This window comes from Salvelinus alpinus, chromosome 22 (assembly GCF_045679555.1).
Source record: "Salvelinus alpinus chromosome 22, SLU_Salpinus.1, whole genome shotgun sequence".
In the NCBI taxonomy this organism is placed as follows: Eukaryota; Metazoa; Chordata; class Actinopteri; order Salmoniformes; family Salmonidae; genus Salvelinus; species Salvelinus alpinus.
The window spans coordinates 36994570-37022369 of NC_092107.1; the positions used below are offsets into that span (position 1 = coordinate 36994570).

The 27800-nt window shown below is 44.6% G+C and overlaps 1 protein-coding gene across 1 annotated transcript in view; it reads right to left on the bottom strand.

The window, feature by feature from the left end:
• LOC139549488 (neprilysin-like) overlaps nucleotides 1-27800 on the bottom strand; it is a 124282-nt gene that overhangs the window by 70225 nt on the left and 26257 nt on the right. Inside the window, exons 2-3 of the mRNA XM_071360043.1 lie at nucleotides 5411-5446; nucleotides 5139-5300 (exon numbers count right to left, since the gene is read on the bottom strand). Coding sequence (XP_071216144.1) covers nucleotides 5139-5300; nucleotides 5411-5446 — 198 coding nt within the window. The remainder of the gene's footprint in view (nucleotides 1-5138; nucleotides 5301-5410; nucleotides 5447-27800) is intronic.

The following is a 27800-nucleotide window of genomic DNA, read 5'->3' on the forward strand; positions in this document are numbered from 1 at the left end:
TATATGTTGTATTCCCAAATTCAGATGAATGTCTACTTGTACATGTCCACAAACAGTGTCATTTGCGCCGTAAGTGCTAGTGGTACTAGTTATGCCTTCTAAAAACTAGGTTAATTTCAAAAACATGTTAGGTAACAGAGGGTATTCCGGTTACAAGTGTCTATGGACCATGTCTTTAATCTTCTAAACAAAGGTTGGTATCATTGATTTCACTTTATTAGAGAGGTGTCTGCGAGGGAGGATCATGTTGAAATGCTTAAATTTAGAATGATGTTGTGTCAATTTTCTTTTGTCACTGCATGTAGGTCTTTGTTTTCTCATATTCAATTTATTATTATATTATTCATTGTATTATCTTTTATTTTTTATACCTAATTTGATCTTTTACTCTTATGACAATTGGAGATGTTTGGTCTAGTTAGGTTTTCTTTACTGTTTCTGATTGGATCTTTTACTCCTATTCCACATTGGAGATGTTTGGTCTAGTTGGTTTATCTGCTTCACTATGTTTTTATTTTTTTGTATTTTCTTGTTTATCATAGGTATTCTCATTTACTATCCCAAAGTCTTGTTTGTATAATTTATGTGGCTAATTAGCCCCAGAGGAGGGATTTGTAGGAGTAAATGAGATGTATAGGACAGCACATAGATGTATAAAATGGCTGAACATTAAAAATAGATCACAGTAATGAAAGGGAGACACATGGTCTGCTGACCTGACACTAATGAAAGGGAGAGAACACATGGTCTGCTGACCTGACACTAATGATAAAGAGATTCATAGTCAGCTGCTTCTAAACAGAGGTTTATAAGACAGAATCTGCTGATTCCAATAAAGGCAAACAAAACAAAGAGTACATTGACACATTATGCTGACACACTAAAGATAGAGGGATCCATAGTCAGCTGCTTCTAAAAAGAAGGCCTATAGGGCTGAATCTGCTGATTCCAATAAAGGCAAACAAAACAAAGAGTACATTGACACATTATGCTGACACACTAGGATGGAGGGTCCGGCCACCATTGTAGTCTAGCTGAGAGCAGATGTGGGCGTTATTGGGCGTGAACAAGCGGGAAGCTTGAACTAGAGGATAGTGGTGGCGAATGACTTGAGAAGGGAGACTTCATTTGCATAAGGGATGGACATAGTGCTATGTGTGTATAAATATAGGAGCTAAGGCTCTGGGAAAGGGGGGTGTTCCACGGTGTGTGTTCCGCGGGGTGTGTTCCGCGGGGACATACCAGTGGGCTGCACAGTTGTAATAAAGAGCATGATTGAATTTACAAGTTCTGATAAGCGTTGTATTTGAAATGATTTTCCACGACACCTTCCACCTGGTCAACCTGCTCAGGATTCCTCTGCCCTTCCACCTGGTCAACCTGCTCAGGATTCATCTGGCCTTCCACCTGGTCAACCTGCTCAGGATTCCTCTGGCCTTCCACTTGGTCAACCTGCTCAGGATTCCTCTGCCCTTCCACTTGGTCAACCTGCTCAGGATTCCTCTGCCCTTCCACTTGGTCAACCTGCTCAGGATTCATCTGGCCTTCCACCTGGTCAACCTGCTCAGGATTCCTCTGCCCTTCCACTTGGTCAACCTGCTCAGGATTCCTCTGCCCTTCCACCTGGTCAACCTGCTCAGGATTCCTCTGCCCTTCCACTTGTTCAACCTGCTCAGGATTCATCTGCCCTTCCACCTGGTCAACCTGCTCAGGATTCCTCTGCCCTTCCACTTGGTCAACCTGCTCAGGATTCCTCTGCCCTTCCACTTGGTCAACCTGCTCAGGATTCCTCTGCCCTTCCACCTGGTCAACCTGCTCAGGATTCATCTGGCCTTCCACCTGGTCAACCTGCTCAGGATTCCTCTGCCCTTCCACTTGGTCAACCTGCTCAGGATTCCTCTGCCCTTCCACTTGGTCAACCTGCTCAGGATTCCTCTGCCCTTCCACTTGGTCAACCTGCTCAGGATTCCTCTGCCCTTCCACTTGGTCAACCTGCTCAGGATTCCTCTGGCCTTCTCAAAAACCTGCAGCAGGTAACGTGGAACATGTAACTCAGCACTGATACACACACACAGACAGACCTCACAGCCCCCACCTCCCAGGTCTAAGGGGCACCCTTCCTGTAAATCCACTGTCAAGATGGAGCTAACAAGATGCTCATTCCTAGTCAATCAATCAATCAAATGTATTCATATAGCCCATCTTACATCCGCTGATGTCACAAAATGCTGTGCAGAAACTCAGCCTAAAACCCCAAACAGCAAGCAATGCAGGTGTAGAAGCACGGTGGCTAGGAAAAACTCCCTAGAAAGTCCGGAACCTAGGAAGAAACATAGAGAGGAACCAGACTATGAGGGGTGGCCAGTCCTCTTCTGGCTGTGCCAGGTGGAGATTATAACAGAACATGGCCAAGATGTTCAAATGTTCATAGATGACCAGCAGGGTCAGATAATAATAATCACAGTGGTTGTAGAGGGTACAACAGGTCAGCACCTCAGGAGGAAATGTCAGTTGGCTTTTCATAGCCGATCATTGAGAGTATCTCTACTGCACCTGCTGTCTCTAGAGAGTTGAAAACAGCAGGTCTGGGACAAGGTAGCACATCCGGTAAACAGGTCAGGGTTCCATAGACGCAGGCAGAACAGTTGAGCCTGGAGCAGCAGCACGACCAGGTGGACTGGGGACAGCAAGGAGACAGCTAGTCAGATGGCCAGACCCACATTCACTTCAGAGTCATCTCCCTAGCAGATGTTAAAGGCATCCAACTATTCTAATCAGATCGTGCTTGTCCTCTGTGCACCTTTTAACCTGTTTGGGGTGCAGCCCGACACCGGTACACTTATGACAACATCCAGCTCAAGTGCAGGGCGCGAAATTCAAAAGCTATTTTTTTTTAAATATTTAACTTTCACACATTAACAAGTCCAAGACACCAGATGAAAGATAAACTTCTTGTGAATCAAACCAACATGTCCGATTTTTAAAATGTTTTACAGGGAAGACAAAATATGTAAATCTATTAGCTAACCACGTTAGCAAATGACACCACTTTTCCAACTCCATCAGTTTCTTACTCCATCAGGTGCTATCACAAATTCGACCAAATAAAGATATAAATAGCCAAGAAACAAATTCATCAGATGACAGTCTGATAACATATTTATTGTATAGCATATGTTTTTTTTGAAAAATTTGCATATTTATGGTATAAATCATAAATGACATTTCAGCTACAATCAGAAATTGCACCGAAAGCAGCCATAACATTTACAGACACCAACGTCAAATAACTAATTACTCATCATAAAACATATCTGAGAAATACATACTGTGCAGCAATTGAAAGACAGGATTCTTGTGATTCCAGACAATATTTCCGATTTATTAAATGTTTTACAGTGAAAACAAAATGTAGCGCTATGTTAGCATAGCCACAATAGCCAGACACACTTGGGCGCCCGCGACCAGTTGACATGCACGACAGATATATGAAATAACATTATAAATTGGGTCTTACTTTGGCTGATCTTTCATCAGAATGTTGATCAGGGTGTCCTTTGTCCAGATGAGTCGTTGTTTGGAGTCAGAATGGCAACTTTCCCTTCTCACTTAGCATTGGCACTGGTCGACTGGCACGGATTTGTCCAACGTAAAAAAAGTCAGAGAACGGAACACGGCAAAACTCCCGAAAAAAATTCAAATAATCTGATTAAACTATATTGAAAAAACATACATTACGATGATATGGTCTCATTTATCAAATAAAAACCCAGCCGGAGATTGTTCCCGTCCAAAACAGCAGCAAAACAGAACGCAATATCACTCCCAAGTCGCGCGCTTCAGACTTCCGGAAGTGGTCGGTCACGTCAAAGAAATAGCTCTTATTCAACCTCTGAACAAGATGATCACAAAATTTCTCCTCACACCCTCTTGACACCCAGAGCAAGGCATATGGAGTCTACGTAGGGTCTTACGTATAATGACCATGTATAGGCATAACGTTGAAGCGAGCATAGATTTCTGACATTCTACTTCTTGGTCAGGGAAAGTGCTGCCAAATGACTTCTGTACCACTCAGAGAAAAAATTTGAACGGATTTAGAAACTAGAGATTGTTTTCTATCCAATATTAATAATAATATGCATATTGTAAGAGCAAAAATTGATTAAGAGGCCGTTTGAAAATTGGCACATATTTTCCAGTTTTTCCAATACGCCCCCTGCAGCCATAACAGGTTTTAAAGGAAATGTTCCTGTGCTGGTGGAGACCGCAATCACAGTAAAACGCTGTAGATAGATGCCCCCATTAACAACAGTACCTATTCCAAGAGTCCCTCTTTCCCTGAAAGAGAAGCTGCTTAAACTCCAGTATATCTTTCAACCACACCAAACCTAGCACTCACTCTCACCTCCCTGGACAACAGATCCAAACCTAGCACTCACTCTCACCTCCCTGGACAACAGATCCAAACCTAGCACTCACTCCCACCTCCCTGGCCAACAGATCCAAACCTAGCACTCACTCTCACCTCCCTGGACAACATATCCAAACCTAGCCCTCTCTCACTCCCACCTCCCTGGCCAACAGATCCAAACCTAGCCCTCACTCCCACCTCCCTGGCCAACAGATCCAAACCTAGCCCTCTCTCACTCTCACCTCCCTGGACAACAGATCCAAACCCTAGCCCTCACTCCCACCTCCCTGGCCAACAGATCCAAACCTAGCCCTCACTCCCACCTCCCTGGCCAACAGATCCAAACCTAGCCCTCACTCCAACCTCCCTGGCCAACAGATCCAAACCTAGCCCTCACTCCCACCTCCCTGGCACACTCACTGGATCCAAACTAAGCCACAAAACCTCTCTGACCTGGACACAAACATTCTGCTTCCTAGCAAAACATGATGAGTCTGTCTGTGTGTGTGTGTGTATGTGTGTGTGTGTGTGTGTGTGTGTGTGTGTGTGTGTGTGTGGTGTGTGTGTGTGTGTGTGTGTGTGTGTGTGTGTGTGTGTGTGTGTGTGCGTGGTGTGTGGTGTGTGGTGTGTGTGTGGTGTGTGGTGTGTGTGTGTGTGTGTGTGTGTGTGTGTGTGTGTGTGTGTGTGTGTGTGTGTGTGTGTGTGTGTGTGGTGTGTCCCTAACCTTTCAGGACCACCTCCAGTTCGTCTCGTAGGATGTCGAAGGTGCTGTATCGGGAGCTGGTCTCTGGGATGACGTTCTTCTTCAACCAGCCTCCACAGGCGTACTGGTAGAAGTTGTCACACGGGTCCACATTGGCATCCATGTTCTCTATCAGACGAGACGCTGCACACAGACAAATACAGTTCATATTTTACCTCTGTGTGTGTGTGTGTGTGTGTGTGTGTGTGTGTGTGTGTGTGTGTGTGTGTGTGTGTGTGTGTGTGTGTGTTTACCTGACTGAGTGCAGTCCGCTGTGGTGCAGACACCATCTAAAAGGGAAAACATCATAAATCAGACGGGTTATTCACAATGCCAATTTAAAGAATAACTATATATTTTTTTACAAACAAATCAACATTTTTGATGTAATAGGCATGTTATAGAAGGTTCCAGATTCTTTGTTTGTGATTTCACTTGTTTTCAAGTGACTCGAGCGATACCTCTCTGTCCGGTCTAGCAGCAGGCTAAACAGAGAATGGAACAGCTGGATAGGGAAAACAGCTCAAATCGCACAAAATGGAATATAACGTTACATATGAAGTTCGGAATGACTCAATTTCAATGTACAACATCTAAAGACCCGTATCACTATACTGAGACCCGTAGCATTATACTGAGACCCGTATCACTATACTGAGACCCGTATCACTATACTGAGACCCGTATCACTATACTGAGACCCGTATCATTATACTGAGACCCGTATCACTATACTGAGACCCGTATCACTATACTGAGACCCGTATCACTATACTGAGACCCGTATCACTATACTGAGACCCGTATCATTTTACTGAGACCCGTATCACTATACTGAGACCCATATCACTATACTGAGACCCGTACTATACTGAGACCCGTATCACTATACTGAGACCCGTATCACTCACTATACTGAGACCCATACTATACTGTGACCCGTATCACTATACTGAGACCCGTATCACTATACTGAGACCCGTATCACTATACTGAGACCCATATCACTATACTGATACCCGTACTATACTGAGACCCGTATCACTATACTGAGGCCCGTATCACTATACTGAGACCCGTATCACTGTACTGAGACCCGTATCACTATACTGAGACCCGTATCACTGTACTGAGACCCGTATCACTATACCGAGACCTGTATCATTATACTGAGACCCGTATCACTGTACTGAGACCCGTATCACTATACCGAGACCCGTATCATTATACTGAGACGCGTATCACTATACCGAGACCCGTATCACTATACTGAGACCCGTATCACTATACCGAGACCCGTATCACTATACCGAGACCCGTATCACTATACTGAGACTCGTATCACTGTACTGAGACCCATATCACTATACTGAGACCCGTATCACTATACTGAGACCCGTATCTCTATACCGAGACCCGTATCCCTATACTGAGACCCGTATCACTATACTGAGACGCGTATCACTATACTGAGACCCGTACTATACTGAGACCCGTATCACTATACTGAGACCCGTATCACTATACTGAGACCCGTATCACTATACTGAGACGCGTATCACTATACTGAGACCCGTACTATACTGAGACCCGTATCACTATACTGAGACGCGTATCACTATACTGAGACCCGTACTATACTGAGACCCGTACTATACTGAGACCCGTATCACTATACTGAGACCCGTATCACTATACTGAGACCCATAGCACTATACTGAGACCCGTATCACTATACTGAGACCCGTATCACTATACTGAGACCCGTACTATACCGAGACCCGTATCATTATACTGAGACGCGTATCACTATACTGAGACCCGTAGCACTATACTGAGACCCGTAACACTATACTGAGACCTATATCACTATACTGAGACCCGTAGCACTATACTGAGACCCGTACCACTATACTGAGACCTATATCACTATACTGAGACCCGTATCACTATACTGAGACCCGTATCCCTATACTGAGACCCATATCACTATACTGAGACCCGTATCACTATACTGAGACCCGTATCACTATACTGAGACCCGTATCACTATACTGAGACCCGTATCACTATACTGAGACCCGTACTATACTGAGACCCGTATCACTATACTGAGACCCGTATCACTATACTGAGACCCGAATCACTATACTGAGACCTATATCACTATACTGAGACCCGTATCATTATGCTGAGACCCGTATCACTATACTGAGACCCGTATCAAAATACTGAGAACTATATCACTATACTGAGACCTATATCACTATACTGAGACCCGTATCACTATACTGAGACCTATATCACTATACTGAGACCCATATCACTATACTGAGACTCATATCACTATACTGAGACCCGTATCACTATACGGAGAACTGTATCACTATACCGAGACCCGTATCACTATACCGAGACCCGTATCACTATACTGAGACCCGTACTATACTGAGACCCGTACTATACTGAGGCCCGTATCACTATACTGAGACCCGTATCACTATACTGAGACCCGTATCACTATACTGAGACCCGTATCACTATACTGAGACCCATATACCTATACTGAGACCCGTATCACTATACTGAGACCCGTATCACTATACTGAGACCCGTATCACTATACTGAGACCCGTATCATTATACTGAGACCCGTATCACTATACTGAGACCCGTACTATACTGAGACCCGTATCACTATACTGAGACCCGTACTATACTGAGACCCATATCACTATACTGAGACCCATATCACTATACTGAGACCCGTATCACTATACTGAGACCCGTACTATACCGAGACCCGTATCATTATACTGAGACGCGTATCACTATACTGAGACCCGTATCACTATACTGAGACCCATAGCACTATACTGAGACCCGTATCACTATACTGAGACCCGTAGCACTATACTGAGACCCGTAACACTATACTGAGACCTATATCACTATACTGAGACCCGTAGCACTATACTGAGACCCGTACCACTATACTGAGACCTATATCACTATACTGAGACCCGTATCACTATACTGAGACCCGTATCCCTATACTGAGACCCTTATCACTATACTGAGACCCGTATCACTATACTGAGACCCGTATCACTATACTGACACCCGTACTATACTGAGACCCGTATCACTATACTGAGACCCGTATCACTATACTGAGACCCGTATCACTATACTGAGACCTATATCACTATACTGAGACCCGTATCATTATGCTGAGACCCGTATCACTATACTGAGACCCGTATCAAAATACTGAGACCTATATCACTATACTGAGACCTATATCACTATACTGAGACCCGTATCACTATACTGAGACCTGTATGACTATACTGAGACCCATATCACTATACTGAGACTCATATCACTATACTGAGACCCGTATCACTATACGGAGAACTGTATCACTATACCGAGACCCGTATCACTATACCGAGACCCGTATCACTATACTGAGACCCGTACTATACTGAGACCCGTACTATACTGAGGCCCGTATCACTATACTGAGACCCGTATCACTATACTGAGACCCGTATCACTATACTGAGACCCGTATCACTATACTGAGACCCATATACCTATACTGAGACCCGTATCACTATACTGAGACCCGTATCACTATACTGAGACCCGTATCACTATACTGAGACCTGTATCACTATACTGAGACCCGTATCATTATACTGAGACCCGTATCACTATACTGAGACCCGTACTATACTGAGACCCGTATCACTATACTGAGACCCGTACTATACTGAGACCCATATCACTATACTGAGACCCATATCACTATACTGAGACCCGTATCACTATACTGAGACCCGTACTATACTGTGACCCGTATCACTATACTGAGACCCGTATCACTATACTGAGACCCGTATCACTATACTGAGACCCATATCACTATACTGATACCCGTACTATACTGAGACCCGTATCACTATACTGAGGCCCGTATCACTATACTGAGACCCGTATCACTATACTGAGACCCGTATCACTGTACTGAGTCCCGTATCACTATACCGAGACCTGTATCATTATACTGAGACCCGTATCACTGTACTGAGACCCGTATCACTATACCGAGACCCGTATCACTATACTGAGGCCCGTATCACTATACTGAGACCCGTATCACTATACTGAGACCCGTATCACTATAGCGAGACCCGTATGACTATACCGAGACCCGTATCACTATACCGAGACTCGTATCACTGTACTGAGACCCATATCACTATACTGAGACCCGTATCACTATACTGAGACCCGTATCACTATACCGAGACCCGTATCTCTATACCGAGACCCGTATCACTATACTGAGACCCGTATCACTATACTGAGACGCGTATCACTATACTGAGACCCGTACTATACTGAGACCCGTATCACTATACTGAGACCCGTATCACTATACTGAGACCCGTATCACTATACTGAGACCCGTATCACTATACTGAGACCTGTATGACTATACTGAGACCCATATCACTATACTGAGACTCATATCACTATACTGAGACCCGTATCACTATACGGAGAACTGTATCACTATACCGAGACCCGTATCACTATACTGAGACCCGTATCACTATACTGAGACCCGTACTATACTGAGACCCGTACTATACTGAGGCCCGTATCACTATACTGAGACCCGTATCACTATACTGAGACCCGTATCACTATACTGAGACCCGTATCACTATACTGAGACCCATATCACTATACTGAGACCCGTATCACTATACTGAGACCCGTATCACTATACTGAGACCCGTATCACTATACTGAGACCCGTATCACTATACTGAGACCCGTATCATTATACTGAGACCCGTATCACTATACTGAGACCCATATCACTATACTGAGACCCGTACTATACTGAGACCTGTATCACTATACTGAGACCCGTACTATACTGAGACCCATATCACTATACTGAGACCCGTATCACTATACTGAGACCCGTACTATACTGTGACCCGTATCACTATACTGAGACCCGTATCACTATACCGAGACCCGTATCTCTATACCGAGACCCGTATCACTATACTGAGACCCGTATCACTATACTGAGACGCGTATCACTATACTGAGACCCGTACTATACTGAGACCCGTATCACTATACTGAGACCCGTATCACTATACTGAGACCCGTATCACTATACTGAGACCTGTATGACTATACTGAGACCCATATCACTATACTGAGACTCATATCACTATACTGAGACCCGTATCACTATACGGAGAACTGTATCACTATACCGAGACCCGTATCACTATACTGAGACCCGTATCACTATACTGAGACCCGTACTATACTGAGACCCGTACTATACTGAGGCCCGTATCACTATACTGAGACCCGTATCACTATACTGAGACCCGTATCACTATACTGAGACCCGTATCACTATACTGAGACCCGTATCACTATACTGAGACCCGTATCACTATACTGAGACCCGTATCACTATACTGAGACCCGTATCACTATACTGAGACCCGTATCACTATACTGAGACCCGTATCATTATACTGAGACCCGTATCACTATACTGAGACCCATATCACTATACTGAGACCCGTACTATACTGAGACCTGTATCACTATACTGAGACCCGTACTATACTGAGACCCATATCACTATACTGAGACCCGTATCACTATACTGAGACCCGTACTATACTGTGACCCGTATCACTATACTGAGACCCGTATCACTATACTGAGACCCATATCACTATACTGATACCCGTACTATACTGAGACCTGTATCACTATACTGAGGCCCGTATCACTATACTGAGACCCGTATCACTGTACTGAGACCCGTATCACTATACTGAGACCCGTATCACTGTACTGAGACCCGTATCACTATACCGAGACCCGTATCACTGTACTGAGACCCGTATCACTATACCGAGACCCGTATCACTATACTGAGACCCGTATCACTATACTGAGACCCGTATCACTATACTGAGACCCGTATCACTATAGCGAGACCCGTATCACTATACCGAGACCCGTATCACTATACTGAGACTCGTATCACTGTACTGAGACCCATATCACTATACTGAGACCCGTATCAATATACTGAGACCCGTATCACTATACTGAGACCCGTATCTCTATACCGAGACCCGTATCACTATACTGAGACCCGTATCACTATACCGAGACCCGTATCACTATACCGAGACCCGTATCACTATACTGAGACTCGTATCACTGTACTGAGACCCATATCACTATACTGAGACCCGTATCACTATACTGAGACCCGTATCACTATACTGAGACCCGTACTATACTGAGACCCGTATCACTATACTGAGACCCGTATCACTATACTGAGACCCGTATCACTATACTGAGACCTGTATCACTATACTGAGACCCGTATCATTATGCTGAGACCCGTATCACTATACTGAGACCCGTATCAAAATACTGAGACCTATATCACTATACTGAGACCTATATCACTATACTGAGACCCGTATCACTATACTGAGACCTGTATGACTATACTGAGACCCATATCACTATACTGAGACTCATATCACTATACTGAGACCCGTATCACTATACGGAGAACTGTATCACTATACCGAGACCCGTATCACTATACCGAGACCCGTATCACTATACTGAGACCCGTACTATACTGAGACCCGTACTATACTGAGGCCCGTATCACTATACTGAGACCCGTATCACTATACTGAGACCCATATACCTATACTGAGACCCGTATCACTGTACTGAGACCCGTATCACTATACCGAGACCCGTATCATTATACTGAGACGCGTATCACTATACCGAGACCCGTATCACTATACTGAGACCCGTATCACTATACCGAGACCCGTATCACTATACCGAGACCCGTATCACTATACTGAGACTCGTATCACTGTACTGAGACCCATATCACTATACTGAGACCCGTATCACTATACTGAGACCCGTATCTCTATACCGAGACCCGTATCCCTATACTGAGACCCGTATCACTATACTGAGACGCGTATCACTATACTGAGACCCGTACTATACTGAGACCCGTATCACTATACTGAGACCCGTATCACTATACTGAGACCCGTATCACTATACTGAGACGCGTATCACTATACTGAGACCCGTACTATACTGAGACCCGTATCACTATACTGAGACGCGTATCACTATACTGAGACCCGTACTATACTGAGACCCGTACTATACTGAGACCCGTATCACTATACTGAGACCCGTATCACTATACTGAGACCCATAGCACTATACTGAGACCCGTATCACTATACTGAGACCCGTATCACTATACTGAGACCCGTACTATACCGAGACCCGTATCATTATACTGAGACGCGTATCACTATACTGAGACCCGTAGCACTATACTGAGACCCGTAACACTATACTGAGACCTATATCACTATACTGAGACCCGTAGCACTATACTGAGACCCGTACCACTATACTGAGACCTATATCACTATACTGAGACCCGTATCACTATACTGAGACCCGTATCCCTATACTGAGACCCATATCACTATACTGAGACCCGTATCACTATACTGAGACCCGTATCACTATACTGAGACCCGTATCACTATACTGAGACCCGTATCACTATACTGAGACCCGTACTATACTGAGACCCGTATCACTATACTGAGACCCGTATCACTATACTGAGACCCGAATCACTATACTGAGACCTATATCACTATACTGAGACCCGTATCATTATGCTGAGACCCGTATCACTATACTGAGACCCGTATCAAAATACTGAGAACTATATCACTATACTGAGACCTATATCACTATACTGAGACCCGTATCACTATACTGAGACCTATATCACTATACTGAGACCCATATCACTATACTGAGACTCATATCACTATACTGAGACCCGTATCACTATACGGAGAACTGTATCACTATACCGAGACCCGTATCACTATACCGAGACCCGTATCACTATACTGAGACCCGTACTATACTGAGACCCGTACTATACTGAGGCCCGTATCACTATACTGAGACCCGTATCACTATACTGAGACCCGTATCACTATACTGAGACCCGTATCACTATACTGAGACCCATATACCTATACTGAGACCCGTATCACTATACTGAGACCCGTATCACTATACTGAGACCCGTATCACTATACTGAGACCCGTATCATTATACTGAGACCCGTATCACTATACTGAGACCCGTACTATACTGAGACCCGTATCACTATACTGAGACCCGTACTATACTGAGACCCATATCACTATACTGAGACCCATATCACTATACTGAGACCCGTATCACTATACTGAGACCCGTACTATACCGAGACCCGTATCATTATACTGAGACGCGTATCACTATACTGAGACCCGTATCACTATACTGAGACCCATAGCACTATACTGAGACCCGTATCACTATACTGAGACCCGTAGCACTATACTGAGACCCGTAACACTATACTGAGACCTATATCACTATACTGAGACCCGTAGCACTATACTGAGACCCGTACCACTATACTGAGACCTATATCACTATACTGAGACCCGTATCACTATACTGAGACCCGTATCCCTATACTGAGACCCTTATCACTATACTGAGACCCGTATCACTATACTGAGACCCGTATCACTATACTGACACCCGTACTATACTGAGACCCGTATCACTATACTGAGACCCGTATCACTATACTGAGACCCGTATCACTATACTGAGACCTATATCACTATACTGAGACCCGTATCATTATGCTGAGACCCGTATCACTATACTGAGACCCGTATCAAAATACTGAGACCTATATCACTATACTGAGACCTATATCACTATACTGAGACCCGTATCACTATACTGAGACCTGTATGACTATACTGAGACCCATATCACTATACTGAGACTCATATCACTATACTGAGACCCGTATCACTATACGGAGAACTGTATCACTATACCGAGACCCGTATCACTATACCGAGACCCGTATCACTATACTGAGACCCGTACTATACTGAGACCCGTACTATACTGAGGCCCGTATCACTATACTGAGACCCGTATCACTATACTGAGACCCGTATCACTATACTGAGACCCGTATCACTATACTGAGACCCATATACCTATACTGAGACCCGTATCACTATACTGAGACCCGTATCACTATACTGAGACCCGTATCACTATACTGAGACCTGTATCACTATACTGAGACCCGTATCATTATACTGAGACCCGTATCACTATACTGAGACCCGTACTATACTGAGACCCGTATCACTATACTGAGACCCGTACTATACTGAGACCCATATCACTATACTGAGACCCATATCACTATACTGAGACCCGTATCACTATACTGAGACCCGTACTATACTGTGACCCGTATCACTATACTGAGACCCGTATCACTATACTGAGACCCGTATCACTATACTGAGACCCATATCACTATACTGATACCCGTACTATACTGAGACCCGTATCACTATACTGAGGCCCGTATCACTATACTGAGACCCGTATCACTATACTGAGACCCGTATCACTGTACTGAGTCCCGTATCACTATACCGAGACCTGTATCATTATACTGAGACCCGTATCACTGTACTGAGACCCGTATCACTATACCGAGACCCGTATCACTATACTGAGGCCCGTATCACTATACTGAGACCCGTATCACTATACTGAGACCCGTATCACTATAGCGAGACCCGTATGACTATACCGAGACCCGTATCACTATACCGAGACTCGTATCACTGTACTGAGACCCATATCACTATACTGAGACCCGTATCACTATACTGAGACCCGTATCACTATACCGAGACCCGTATCTCTATACCGAGACCCGTATCACTATACTGAGACCCGTATCACTATACTGAGACGCGTATCACTATACTGAGACCCGTACTATACTGAGACCCGTATCACTATACTGAGACCCGTATCACTATACTGAGACCCGTATCACTATACTGAGACCCGTATCACTATACTGAGACCTGTATGACTATACTGAGACCCATATCACTATACTGAGACTCATATCACTATACTGAGACCCGTATCACTATACGGAGAACTGTATCACTATACCGAGACCCGTATCACTATACTGAGACCCGTATCACTATACTGAGACCCGTACTATACTGAGACCCGTACTATACTGAGGCCCGTATCACTATACTGAGACCCGTATCACTATACTGAGACCCGTATCACTATACTGAGACCCGTATCACTATACTGAGACCCATATCACTATACTGAGACCCGTATCACTATACTGAGACCCGTATCACTATACTGAGACCCGTATCACTATACTGAGACCCGTATCACTATACTGAGACCCGTATCATTATACTGAGACCCGTATCACTATACTGAGACCCATATCACTATACTGAGACCCGTACTATACTGAGACCTGTATCACTATACTGAGACCCGTACTATACTGAGACCCATATCACTATACTGAGACCCGTATCACTATACTGAGACCCGTACTATACTGTGACCCGTATCACTATACTGAGACCCGTATCACTATACCGAGACCCGTATCTCTATACCGAGACCCGTATCACTATACTGAGACCCGTATCACTATACTGAGACGCGTATCACTATACTGAGACCCGTACTATACTGAGACCCGTATCACTATACTGAGACCCGTATCACTATACTGAGACCCGTATCACTATACTGAGACCTGTATGACTATACTGAGACCCATATCACTATACTGAGACTCATATCACTATACTGAGACCCGTATCACTATACGGAGAACTGTATCACTATACCGAGACCCGTATCACTATACTGAGACCCGTATCACTATACTGAGACCCGTACTATACTGAGACCCGTACTATACTGAGGCCCGTATCACTATACTGAGACCCGTATCACTATACTGAGACCCGTATCACTATACTGAGACCCGTATCACTATACTGAGACCCGTATCACTATACTGAGACCCGTATCACTATACTGAGACCCGTATCACTATACTGAGACCCGTATCACTATACTGAGACCCGTATCACTATACTGAGACCCGTATCATTATACTGAGACCCGTATCACTATACTGAGACCCATATCACTATACTGAGACCCGTACTATACTGAGACCTGTATCACTATACTGAGACCCGTACTATACTGAGACCCATATCACTATACTGAGACCCGTATCACTATACTGAGACCCGTACTATACTGTGACCCGTATCACTATACTGAGACCCGTATCACTATACTGAGACCCATATCACTATACTGATACCCGTACTATACTGAGACCTGTATCACTATACTGAGGCCCGTATCACTATACTGAGACCCGTATCACTGTACTGAGACCCGTATCACTATACTGAGACCCGTATCACTGTACTGAGACCCGTATCACTATACCGAGACCCGTATCACTGTACTGAGACCCGTATCACTATACCGAGACCCGTATCACTATACTGAGACCCGTATCACTATACTGAGACCCGTATCACTATACTGAGACCCGTATCACTATAGCGAGACCCGTATCACTATACCGAGACCCGTATCACTATACTGAGACTCGTATCACTGTACTGAGACCCATATCACTATACTGAGACCCGTATCAATATACTGAGACCCGTATCACTATACTGAGACCCGTATCTCTATACCGAGACCCGTATCACTATACTGAGACCCGTATCACTATACCGAGACCCGTATCACTATACCGAGACCCGTATCACTATACTGAGACTCGTATCACTGTACTGAGACCCATATCACTATACTGAGACCCGTATCACTATACTGAGACCCGTATCACTATACTGAGACCCGTACTATACTGAGACCCGTATCACTATACTGAGACCCGTATCACTATACTGAGACCCGTATCACTATACTGAGACCTGTATCACTATACTGAGACCCGTATCATTATGCTGAGACCCGTATCACTATACTGAGACCCGTATCAAAATACTGAGACCTATATCACTATACTGAGACCTATATCACTATACTGAGACCCGTATCACTATACTGAGACCTGTATGACTATACTGAGACCCATATCACTATACTGAGACTCATATCACTATACTGAGACCCGTATCACTATACGGAGAACTGTATCACTATACCGAGACCCGTATCACTATACCGAGACCCGTATCACTATACTGAGACCCGTACTATACTGAGACCCGTACTATACTGAGGCCCGTATCACTATACTGAGACCCGTATCACTATACTGAGACCCATATACCTATACTGAGACCCGTATCACTATACTGAGACCCGTATCACTATACTGAGACCCGTATCACTATACTGAGACCTGTATCACTATACTGAGACCCGTATCATTATACTGAGACCCGTATCACTATACTGAGACCCGTACTATACTGAGACCCGTATCACTATACTGAGACCCGTACTATACTGAGACCCGTATCACTATACTGAGACCCGTACTATACTGTGACCCGTATCACTATACTGAGACCCGTATCACTATACTGAGACCCGTATCACTATACTGAGACCCATATCACTATACTGATACCCGTACTATACTGAGACCCGTATCACTATACTGAGGCCCGTATCACTATACTGAGACCCGTATCACTGTACTGAGACCCGTATCACTATACTGAGACCCGTATCACTGTACTGAGTCCCGTATCACTATACCGAGACCCGTATCATTATACTGAGACCCGTATCACTGTACTGAGACCTGTATCACTATACCGAGACCCGTATCACTATACTGAGGCCCGTATCACTATACTGAGACCCGTATCACTATACTGAGACCCGTATCACTATAGCGAGACCCGTATGACTATACCGAGACCCGTATCACTATACCGAGACTCGTATCACTGTACTGAGACCCATATCACTATACCGAGACCCGTATCACTATACTGAGACCCGTATCACTATACTGAGACCCGTATCACTATACTGAGACCCGTATCACTATACTGAGACCCGTATCATTATACTGAGACCCGTATCACTATACTGAGACCCATATCACTATACTGAGACCCGTACTATACTGAGACCCGTATCACTATACTGAGACCCGTACTATACTGAGACCCATATCACTATACTGAGACCCGTATCACTATACTGAGACCCGTACTATACTGTGACCCGTATCACTATACTGAGACCCGTATCACTGTACTGAGACCCGTATCACTATACCGAGACCCGTATCACTGTACTGAGACCCGTATCACTATACCGAGACCCGTATCACTATACTGAGACCCGTATCACTATACTGAGACCCGTATCACTATACTGAGACCCGTATCACTATAGCGAGACCCGTATCACTATACCGAGACCCGTATCACTATACTGAGACTCGTATCACTGTACTGAGACCCATATCACTATACTGAGACCCGTATCAATATACTGAGACCCGTATCACTATACTGAGACCCGTATCTCTATACCGAGACCCGTATCACTATACTGAGACCCGTATCACTATACCGAGACCCGTATCACTATACCGAGACCCGTATCACTATACTGAGACTCGTATCACTGTACTGAGACCCATATCACTATACTGAGACCCGTATCACTATACTGAGACCCGTATCACTATACTGAGACCCGTATCACTATACTGAGACCCGTATCACTATACTGAGACCCGTATCACTATACTGAGACCCGTATCACTATACTGAGACCTATATCACTATACTGAGACCCGTATCATTATGCTGAGACCCGTATCACTATACTGAGACCCGTATCACTATACTGAGGCCCGTATCACTATACCGAGACCCGTATCACTATACTGAGGCCCGTATCACTATACTGAGACCCGTATCACTATACTGAGACCCGTATCACTATAGCGAGACCCGTATGACTATACCGAGACCCGTATCACTATACCGAGACTCGTATCACTGTACTGAGACCCATATCACTATACTGAGACCCGTATCACTATACTGAGACCCGTATCACTATACCGAGACCCGTATCTCTATACCGAGACCCGTATCACTATACTGAGACCCGTATCACTATACTGAGACGCGTATCACTATACTGAGACCCGTACTATACTGAGACCCGTATCACTATACTGAGACCCGTATCACTATACTGAGACCCGTATCACTATACTGAGACCCGTATCACTATACTGAGACCTGTATGACTATACTGAGACCCATATCACTATACTGAGACTCATATCACTATACTGAGACCCGTATCACTATACGGAGAACTGTATCACTATACCGAGACCCGTATCACTATACTGAGACCCGTATCACTATACTGAGACCCGTACTATACTGAGACCCGTACTATACTGAGGCCCGTATCACTATACTGAGACCCGTATCACTATACTGAGACCCGTATCACTATACTGAGACCCGTATCACTATACTGAGACCCATATCACTATACTGAGACCCGTATCACTATACTGAGACCCGTATCACTATACTGAGACCCGTATCACTATACTGAGACCCGTATCACTATACTGAGACCCGTATCATTATACTGAGACCCGTATCACTATACTGAGACCCATATCACTATACTGAGACCCGTACTATACTGAGACCTGTATCACTATACTGAGACCCGTACTATACTGAGACCCATATCACTATACTGAGACCCGTATCACTATACTGAGACCCGTACTATACTGTGACCCGTATCACTATACTGAGACCCGTATCACTATACCGAGACCCGTATCTCTATACCGAGACCCGTATCACTATACTGAGACCCGTATCACTATACTGAGACGCGTATCACTATACTGAGACCCGTACTATACTGAGACCCGTATCACTATACTGAGACCCGTATCACTATACTGAGACCCGTATCACTATACTGAGACCTGTATGACTATACTGAGACCCATATCACTATACTGAGACTCATATCACTATACTGAGACCCGTATCACTATACGGAGAACTGTATCACTATACCGAGACCCGTATCACTATACTGAGACCCGTATCACTATACTGAGACCCGTACTATACTGAGACCCGTACTATACTGAGGCCCGTATCACTATACTGAGACCCGTATCACTATACTGAGACCCGTATCACTATACTGAGACCCGTATCACTATACTGAGACCCATATCACTATACTGAGACCCGTATCACTATACTGAGACCCGTATCACTATACTGAGACCCGTATCACTATACTGAGACCCGTATCACTATACTGAGACCCGTATCATTATACTGAGACCCGTATCACTATACTGAGACCCATATCACTATACTGAGACCCGTACTATACTGAGACCTGTATCACTATACTGAGACCCGTACTATACTGAGACCCATATCACTATACTGAGACCCGTATCACTATACTGAGACCCGTACTATACTGTGACCCGTATCACTATACTGAGACCCGTATCACTATACTGAGACCCATATCACTATACTGATACCCGTACTATACTGAGACCTGTATCACTATACTGAGGCCCGTATCACTATACTGAGACCCGTATCACTGTACTGAGACCCGTATCACTATACTGAGACCCGTATCACTATACTGAGACCCGTATCACTATACCGAGACCCGTATCACTGTACTGAGACCCGTATCACTATACCGAGACCCGTATCACTATACTGAGACCCGTATCACTATACTGAGACCCGTATCACTATACCGAGACCCGTATCACTATACCGAGACCCGTATCACTATACTGAGACTCGTATCACTGTACTGAGACCCATATCACTATACTGAGACCCGTATCACTATACTGAGACCCGTATCACTATACTGAGACCCGTACTATACTGAGACCCGTATCACTATACTGAGACCCGTATCACTATACTGAGACCCGTATCACTATACTGAGACCTGTATCACTATACTGAGACCCGTATCATTATGCTGAGACCCGTATCACTATACTGAGACCCGTATCAAAATACTGAGACCTATATCACTATACTGAGACCTATATCACTATACTGAGACCCGTATCACTATACTGAGACCTGTATGACTATACTGAGACCCATATCACTATACTGAGACTCATATCACTATACTGAGACCCGTATCACTATACGGAGAACTGTATCACTATACCGAGACCCGTATCACTATACCGAGACCCGTATCACTATACTGAGACCCGTACTATACTGAGACCCGTACTATACTGAGGCCCGTATCACTATACTGAGACCCGTATCACTATACTGAGACCCGTATCACTATACTGAGACCCGTATCACTATACTGAGACCCATATACCTATACTGAGACCCGTATCACTATACTGAGACCCGTATCACTATACTGAGACCCGTATCACTATACTGAGACCTGTATCACTATACTGAGACCCGTATCATTATACTGAGACCCGTATCACTATACTGAGACCCGTACTATACTGAGACCCGTATCACTATACTGAGACCCGTACTATACTGAGACCCGTATCACTATACTGAGACCCGTACTATACTGTGACCCGTATCACTATACTGAGACCCGTATCACTATACTGAGACCCGTATCACTATACTGAGACCCATATCACTATACTGATACCCGTACTATACTGAGACCCGTATCACTATACTGAGGCCCGTATCACTATACTGAGACCCGTATCACTGTACTGAGACCCGTATCACTATACTGAGACCCGTATCACTGTACTGAGTCCCGTATCACTATACCGAGACCCGTATCATTATACTGAGACCCGTATCACTGTACTGAGACCTGTATCACTATACCGAGACCCGTATCACTATACTGAGGCCCGTATCACTATACTGAGACCCGTATCACTATACTGAGACCCGTATCACTATAGCGAGACCCGTATGACTATACCGAGACCCGTATCACTATACCGAGACTCGTATCACTGTACTGAGACCCATATCACTATACCGAGACCCGTATCACTATACTGAGACCCGTATCACTATACTGAGACCCGTATCACTATACTGAGACCCGTATCACTATACTGAGACCCGTATCATTATACTGAGACCCGTATCACTATACTGAGACCCATATCACTATACTGAGACCCGTACTATACTGAGACCCGTATCACTATACTGAGACCCGTACTATACTGAGACCCATATCACTATACTGAGACCCGTATCACTATACTGAGACCCGTACTATACTGTGACCCGTATCACTATACTGAGACCCGTATCACTGTACTGAGACCCGTATCACTATACCGAGACCCGTATCACTGTACTGAGACCCGTATCACTATACCGAGACCCGTATCACTATACTGAGACCCGTATCACTATACTGAGACCCGTATCACTATACTGAGACCCGTATCACTATAGCGAGACCCGTATCACTATACCGAGACCCGTATCACTATACTGAGACTCGTATCACTGTACTGAGACCCATATCACTATACTGAGACCCGTATCAATATACTGAGACCCGTATCACTATACTGAGACCCGTATCTCTATACCGAGACCCGTATCACTATACTGAGACCCGTATCACTATACCGAGACCCGTATCACTATACCGAGACCCGTATCACTATACTGAGACTCGTATCACTGTACTGAGACCCATATCACTATACTGAGACCCGTATCACTATACTGAGACCCGTATCACTATACTGAGACCCGTACTATACTGAGACCCGTATCACTATACTGAGACCCGTATCACTATACTGAGACCCGTATCACTATACTGAGACCTATATCACTATACTGAGACCCGTATCATTATGCTGAGACCCGTATCACTATACTGAGACCCGTATCAAAATACTGAGACCTATATCACTATACTGAGACCTATATCACTATACTGAGACCCGTATCACTATACTGAGACCTGTATGACTATACTGAGACCCATATCACTATACTGAGACTCATATCACTATACTGAGACCCGTATCACTATACGGAGAACTGTATCACTATACCGAGACCCGTATCACTATACCGAGACCCGTATCACTATACTGAGACCCGTACTATACTGAGACCCGTACTATACTGAGGCCCGTATCACTATACTGAGACCCGTATCACTATACTGAGACCCGTATCACTATACTGAGACCCGTATCACTATACTGAGACCCATATACCTATACTGAGACCCGTATCACTATACTGAGACCCGTATCACTATACTGAGACCCGTATCACTATACTGAGACCTGTATCACTATACTGAGACCCGTATCATTATACTGAGACCCGTATCACTATACTGAGACCCGTACTATACTGAGACCCGTATCACTATACTGAGACCCGTACTATACTGAGACCCATATCACTATACTGAGACCCATATCACTATACTGAGACCCGTATCACTATACTGAGACCCGTACTATACTGTGACCCGTATCACTATACTGAGACCCGTATCACTATACTGAGACCCGTATCACTATACTGAGACCCATATCACTATACTGATACCCGTACTATACTGAGACCCGTATCACTATACTGAGGCCCGTATCACTATACTGAGACCCGTATCACTGTACTGAGACCCGTATCACTATACTGAGACCCGTATCACTGTACTGAGTCCCGTATCACTATACCGAGACCTGTATCATTATATTGAGACCCGTATCACTGTACTGAGACCCGTATCACTATACCGAGACCCGTATCACTATACTGAGGCCCGTATCACTATACTGAGACCCGTATCACTATACTGAGACCCGTATCACTATAGCGAGACCCGTATGACTATACCGAGACCCGTATCACTATACCGAGACTCGTATCACTGTACTGAGACCCATATCACTATACTGAGACCCGTATCACTATACTGAGACCCGTATCACTATACCGAGACCCGTATCTCTATACCGAGACCCGTATCACTATACTGAGACCCGTATCACTATACTGAGACGCGTATCACTATACTGAGACCCGTACTATACTGAGACCCGTATCACTATACTGAGACCCGTATCACTATACTGAGACCCGTATCACTATACTGAGACCCGTATCACTATACTGAGACCTGTATGACTATACTGAGACCCATATCACTATACTGAGACTCATATCACTATACTGAGACCCGTATCACTATACGGAGAACTGTATCACTATACCGAGACCCGTATCACTATACTGAGACCCGTATCACTATACTGAGACCCGTACTATACTGAGACCCGTACTATACTGAGGCCCGTATCACTATACTGAGACCCGTATCACTATACTGAGACCCGTATCACTATACTGAGACCCGTATCACTATACTGAGACCCATATCACTATACTGAGACCCGTATCACTATACTGAGACCCGTATCACTATACTGAGACCCGTATCACTATACTGAGACCCGTATCACTATACTGAGACCCGTATCATTATACTGAGACCCGTATCACTATACTGAGACCCATATCACTATACTGAGACCCGTACTATACTGAGACCCGTATCACTATACTGAGACCCGTACTATACTGAGACCCATATCACTATACTGAGACCCGTATCACTATACTGAGACCCGTACTATACTGTGACCCGTATCACTATACTGAGACCCGTATCACTATACTGAGACCCATATCACTATACTGAGACCCGTACTATACTGAGACCCGTATCACTATACTGATACCCGTACTATACTGAGACCTGTATCACTATACTGAGGCCCGTATCACTATACTGAGACCCGTATCACTGTACTGAGACCCGTATCACTATACTGAGACCCGTATCACTGTACTGAGACCCGTATCACTATACCGAGACCCGTATCACTATACTGAGACCCGTATCACTATACTGAGACCCGTATCACTATACTGAGACCCGTATCACTATAGCGAGACCCGTATCACTATACCGAGACCCGTATCACTATACTGAGACTCGTATCACTGTACTGAGACCCATATCACTATACTGAGACCCGTATCAATATACTGAGACCCGTATCACTATACTGAGACCCGTATCTCTATACCGAGACCCGTATCACTATACTGAGACCCGTATCACTATACTGAGACGCGTATCACTATACTGAGACCCGTACTATACTGAGACCTGTATCACTATCCTGAGACCCGTATCACTATACTGAGACCCGTATCACTATACTGAGACGCGTATCACTATACTGAGACCCGTACTATACTGAGACCCGTATCACTATACTGAGACGCGTATCACTATACTGAGACCCGTCCTATACTGAGACCCGTATCACTATACTGAGACCCGTATCACTATACTGAGACCCATAGCACTATACTGAGACCCGTATCACTATACTGAGACCCGTATCACTATACTGAGACCCGTACTATACCGAGACCCGTATCACTATACTGAGACCCGTATCACTATACTGAGACCCATAGCACTATACTGAGACCTATATCACTATACTGAGACCCGTAGCACTATACTGAGACCCGTACCACTATACTGAGACCTATATCACTATACTGAGACCCGTATCACTATACTGAGACCCGTATCCCTATACTGAGACCCATATCACTATACTGAGACCCGTATCACTATACTGAGACCCGTATCACTATACTGAGACCCGTATCACTATACTGAGACCCGTACCACTATACTGAGACCCGTACTATACTGAGACCCGTATCACTATACTGAGACCCGTATCACTATACTGAGACCCGTATCACTATACTGAGACCTATATCACTATACTGAGACCCGTATCATTATGCTGAGACCCGTATCACTATACTGAGACCCGTATCAAAATACTGAGACCTATATCACTATACTGAGACCTATATCACTATACTGAGACCCGTATCACTATACTGAGACCTGTATGACTATACTGAGACCCGTATCACTATACTGAGACCCGTATCACTATACTGAGACCCGTATCACTATACTGAGACCTGTATGACTATACTGAGACCCATATCACTATACTGAGACCCGTATCACTATACGGAGAACTGTATCACTATACCGAGACCCGTATCACTATACCGAGACCCGTATCACTATACTGAGACCCGTATCACTATACTGAGACCCGTACTATACTGAGACCCGTACTATACTGAGGCCCGTATCACTATACTGAGACCCGTATCACTATACTGAGACCCGTATCACTATACTGAGACCCGTATCACTATACTGAGACCTATATCACTATACTGAGACCCGTATCATTATGCTGAGACCCGTATCACTATACTGAGACCCGTACTATACTGAGACCCGTATCACTATACCGAGACCCGTATCACTATACTGAGGCCCGTATCACTATACTGAGACCCGTATCACTATACTGAGACCCGTATCACTATAGCGAGACCCGTATGACTATACCGAGACCCGTATCACTATACCGAGACTCGTATCACTGTACTGAGACCCATATCACTATACTGAGACCCGTATCACTATACTGAGACCCGTATCACTATACCGAGACCCGTATCTCTATACCGAGACCCGTATCACTATACTGAGACCCGTATCACTATACTGAGACGCGTATCACTATACTGAGACCCGTACTATACTGAGACCCGTATCACTATACTGAGACCCGTATCACTATACTGAGACCCGTATCACTATACTGAGACCCGTATCACTATACTGAGACCTGTATGACTATACTGAGACCCATATCACTATACTGAGACTCATATCACTATACTGAGACCCGTATCACTATACGGAGAACTGTATCACTATACCGAGACCCGTATCACTATACTGAGACCCGTATCACTATACTGAGACCCGTACTATACTGAGACCCGTACTATACTGAGGCCCGTATCACTATACTGAGACCCGTATCACTATACTGAGACCCGTATCACTATACTGAGACCCGTATCACTATACTGAGACCTGTATCACTATACTGAGACCCATATCACTATACTGAGACCCGTATCACTATACTGAGACCCGTATCACTATACTGAGACCCGTATCACTATACTGAGACCCGTATCACTATACTGAGACCCGTATCATTATACTGAGACCCGTATCACTATACTGAGACCCATATCACTATACTGAGACCCGTACTATACTGAGACCCGTATCACTATACTGAGACCCGTACTATACTGAGACCCATATCACTATACTGAGACCCGTATCACTATACTGAGACCCGTACTATACTGTGACCCGTATCACTATACTGAGACCCGTATCACTATACTGAGACCCATATCACTATACTGATACCCGTACTATACTGAGACCTGTATCACTATACTGAGGCCCGTATCACTATACTGAGACCCGTATCACTGTACTGAGACCCGTATCACTAT